At 39.2% G+C, this 3,843-nt stretch overlaps 1 protein-coding gene across 1 annotated transcript; it reads right to left on the bottom strand.

The window, feature by feature from the left end:
* Positions 1 to 1,225: 1,225 nt before the first annotated feature.
* Positions 1,226 to 3,643, bottom strand: LOC113706997 (protein RGF1 INDUCIBLE TRANSCRIPTION FACTOR 1-like). Its single transcript, XM_027229139.2, has 4 exons — positions 3,239 to 3,643; positions 2,924 to 3,121; positions 2,282 to 2,497; positions 1,226 to 2,004 (listed from the first exon to the last, which is right to left on the bottom strand). Exons 1-4 carry the CDS (start codon positions 3,239 to 3,241, stop codon positions 1,735 to 1,737), a joined length of 687 nt encoding a protein of 228 aa, XP_027084940.1. The 5' UTR covers positions 3,242 to 3,643; the 3' UTR covers positions 1,226 to 1,734.
* Between the last annotated feature and the right edge of the window lie 200 nt (positions 3,644 to 3,843).

Genomic DNA, 3,843 nt, shown 5'->3' with positions numbered 1-3,843 from the left:
ACAAAGGGAAATGTTTAATTTCATTTTTCTTTCTGTTAATCGTACTTCCACTATCATTTTTATTATATAATTTTCATTTATCAAATTATATGGTAAAATAAACAGCACAACTACGATTCACAAAAATTGGAGCGCGATTAATATTTCTCAGGCATCATGTTTGGATTGCAGTTTTTCGTCGAAAAATTACGTTGTTTTCCGTGATCACATTTTCCTATTACTTTTTTCCCTTACATGCATCAAATCGCTACAGTAATTTTTCCATGAAAAATCATCAAAAATGCAATCCAAACACAAAACATTACACTAATTGCTCAATTGATTCATCCATACACAGGAGCAAAAGTCATCCTACCCTAAGAATCCCATCCCATCTCATCTCAAATTCACACATTTCTAAGTCTCATCAAGGCATTTCCCATGAGCTCAATGTTCATGTTGGGTGCATGTTTCACGTGCCTCCAAGCCCCAACTACTCGAATAAACAATGGCAATGCATACTTATCCTCCACCCTAGCATTGCCAAATTGTTTATGGGATTTTCATTTAGGTTCTTAATTGATGAAACCACATTTTTTTTGGTTAACTAAAACCTACCAAAAAATTAGAAAACAAAAAAAGAGAAAATAGGATTTTTTAGGGACATTCGACTTAACAACAACAATGTTAGATGGCATCAAAAACCATTCCAATTAGTCATCAATGGCACCAATGCCCACAATCCAAACCCACTTAATAGACCAACCATTTCAATAATATGTCAAAATCATTTCTTTCAAGTATCAAAACAAAAGGCCACGAAATCACAAACAAGAAAAGCTCTCTCTCAAAGAAACCACCCCACTCAACGATAAAGCCCCGAAAGATCGCCACCGTTGAATCCAATCGGACGGCCCACAACGAATCCCACCCCACTAAACTCTTGGGAGCAATAAGAAAAACCCCTCCACCAAGAAACCGCATTATATCAAAGGGCGGCTGACCTAATTCATGATTCCGCGAACCAAGACACATGGCTTTCCACGAACCAACCAGAAGATGACACGTAATGGGCTTGATACCGCCTTTCTTTCTACCAATCCCACGAGGCGGCCGCCGTGGGCCCCATTCATCTGGAGTTACCTCGACCGTCCAAAAAGACTTTCCCAAAATAACAACAATGCAATGCTCAGAAATTTAAAGGCACCAAGAAGACTCTTTTTTTTCTTCAAAAAAAAAAAATACATTATAAAATATTATTCCATTCCATATATAAACAGCATAAAAGTATTTTCAAGGGGTACATTGTTATCCCATTGCTAACCCTACTACAAAACCATATTTACATCTTTACCATAACTATTAAGAAATATTAAAAAAAAAAAAGAAAAAAAAAAGGCTTATGTATAATCACTCCCTTAAATTAAAGCCACTGTATTTCATATTCAAACTATAGTCTATAATAGCTTATTTTCTAAGTCCAAAAGTTCTTCTAACTTCTGTTTTCACCCTTTGGTCCTCCACATTGTTCTTATTCCCCACTTGAGCCCCCACATCTACTTTCACCATATTTCTATTAGCGGCTGCTTCTATGTACAATAAGAGTAAGCTGAACTCCTTCCAAACATTGGCCTTTTTGAGGTGAAAAAGCACTATATCTGTTTGGAATGGACCTCCTGACCAGACCCATTCTGATATCTAAGGTGTAGTATAAGTTGTTGGGGTATTAAGCTAATTAAGACATATAAGCAGGGGCTAATATTCAATAACTATTCCTCCAGTTGGGGCTCTGTGGGGAATTCCCTTCCTTCTCTTGGCTGTTCTGTAATTAACAGCAGTTGGAGGTGGGGTTGATGGACTAAAGCTCTGAACCTTCCCATTGCTACTGCTCGGGCTCTTGTGCCTTCCTCCATGGCTGCTGCTGCTATAGGAGTCCTCAGAATCAGAAGCTGCCGCCATCAGTGCCCTTTTCTTCTCAGGGGAATGCTTCTTCTTCTTCTGGAAATTCTTGGATGTCCCCACAATCTGAAAAAAATCAAAACCAACCATCAAGTTATATTAATCAAAACAAATGACTACTATTCAATTCTTTTTGGTCTTTACAAATTACCAAAAATCTTGACTTTAGCGTTAATGCCAAAACAGCCTCCAATGCTCATTCATCATTTTCACAATTTACAAGAAACACAGCCCATTGATCTCAGAGACCCCCAATTTGATTGGAACAATTCAACTTTTGGGATGACATTAATAGTGGAAAAGGAAGGATCCTGGGTTCCAATGGAAATTGATGGACATTTACCTTGCAGCCAAGAGAGCAGAATCTGAAGGAATCAAGAAGGCTTCTCTCACAGACTTCACAAGTATTGGTGACGCCTTTGCCAGGCCTAGGCTGAGGCCTCTCATTTAAGAACACGACTTTGGCACTGTTGATAATGTAGGTTTGAACCGATGAGATGTCCAAATACTTTTGAATCTCATTCACCCTGATCACATCATGGTAGGATGACCTCCTTATCTGTTCATCATCAGGCCAAAAAAAAAAAAAAAAAAACACACACACACACACAGAAACAGAACCGGACGTCAATACACATTCAACCCTTTTAGGCTGATTCAAATCGATACACTCATCAGCAGTGAAACAAAAATGACTCGACACATTGAATACAAAAATGCCATTTCTGAAGTCAACGGTTCAAAAACTGAAAAGGGGTGACGAAATGAAGCTAAGAGATTATTGTAAAGAAATTGGACAATACTAGAAAAAGGTGGAAATTGAAGGATTTGGGAATTTTCTTTCTAATGCTATTAGTAGCAAAAAGAGGAGGACTGATACAAAAAGCTGCAACTTTGACAAAAATGGCAGAAGCCCAGATGCCAAAATTGGGTAAAAAAAGAGGAAGAACCAAAGAAATTCCACCAAAAATCGTTGAAATCAAACCTGAATGGCGCGATGGTCCTTGTGAGAGGCCAAACAGAGAGAACAGAGAGCCCCATTCATACAGTCCAAGCAATACATATTGCATTCGCTCTTGTGAGAATCAGCATGCATTTTGCATTGGACAAAGAACTGTTCCCTCAACAAAGGCTTCAACCACGGTGGCCATCTGTTATCCTCCTCATCAGGCCCTCCAGCTCCCTACCAGAAACCAAGACTCAGAAAAGTCAGCCAAAAACAGACCAAAAATTCCCATTTTCTCAAAAAAAACTCCAAGATTGCTGTACAAATTCAGTTAGTATTGAAAAATGGCAATACCATGATGCGTCTGTTTTTGGGCTTGAATTCGCGGGGAACAGTTGATTCTTGATTTTCGATCGCCAGCTTGAAAGTCTCGATGATTTGTAGCAAATGCCTAAGCAAGCGTTTCTTTTCTTCTTCTTACCAGTATTTGCAATATGTATAAAGAAGAGTGGACTAATTTTCTTCTTCTACTGAATGCATTTATGGACTTCTCTTGGGTGAGGAGTGCTGATTTTATTCTAGTGTGTGTTGTGCGTGTAAGTGTTTCAGCGATTTCGTGGAGAGAGAGAGAGAGAGAGAGAGACTGTTGGGTTAAGGAGAGGGGCTAAGAAAGTGGAGGCGGAGAGAGGGAGGCAGGGTACTTGTAGAGAAAGTTGTAGAGAAAGAGGGAGGGAAGAGGGTCTGGTATGGGACTGGGGTGGAGGTGGTAGTAGAGGGGGTAGGGTTGTTCTTATCCTTTCAAAGTCATATACATAAGCAAATTCCGAACCAAAGTCCGAGGCAAAACCAAGAGATACGTTGGGTGCAAGGAACCGACCTCCTTCTTTCCTTTCTAGTATTTATTTGCACTTATTTATTGATTATTTTTTCCCCCTTTCATTTTCATGTGTTACATATTC

This window comes from Coffea arabica, chromosome 8c, assembly GCF_036785885.1.
Source record: "Coffea arabica cultivar ET-39 chromosome 8c, Coffea Arabica ET-39 HiFi, whole genome shotgun sequence".
NCBI lineage: Eukaryota > Viridiplantae > Streptophyta > Magnoliopsida > Gentianales > Rubiaceae > Coffea > Coffea arabica.
The sequence above is the reverse complement of the archived record's forward strand: the minus strand, read 5'-3'. Positions and strand labels throughout refer to the sequence as shown.

Coding starts and splice junctions, on each gene's coding strand:
- LOC113706997 (XM_027229139.2), bottom strand. Junction 2,498..2,923: donor AGGACCATCGCGCCATTCAG/GTTTGATTTCAA, acceptor GATGATGAACAG/ATAAGGAGGTCATCCTACCA. Junction 2,005..2,281: donor TCTGCTCTCTTGGCTGCAAG/GTAAATGTCCAT, acceptor GATTTTTTTCAG/ATTGTGGGGACATCCAAGAA.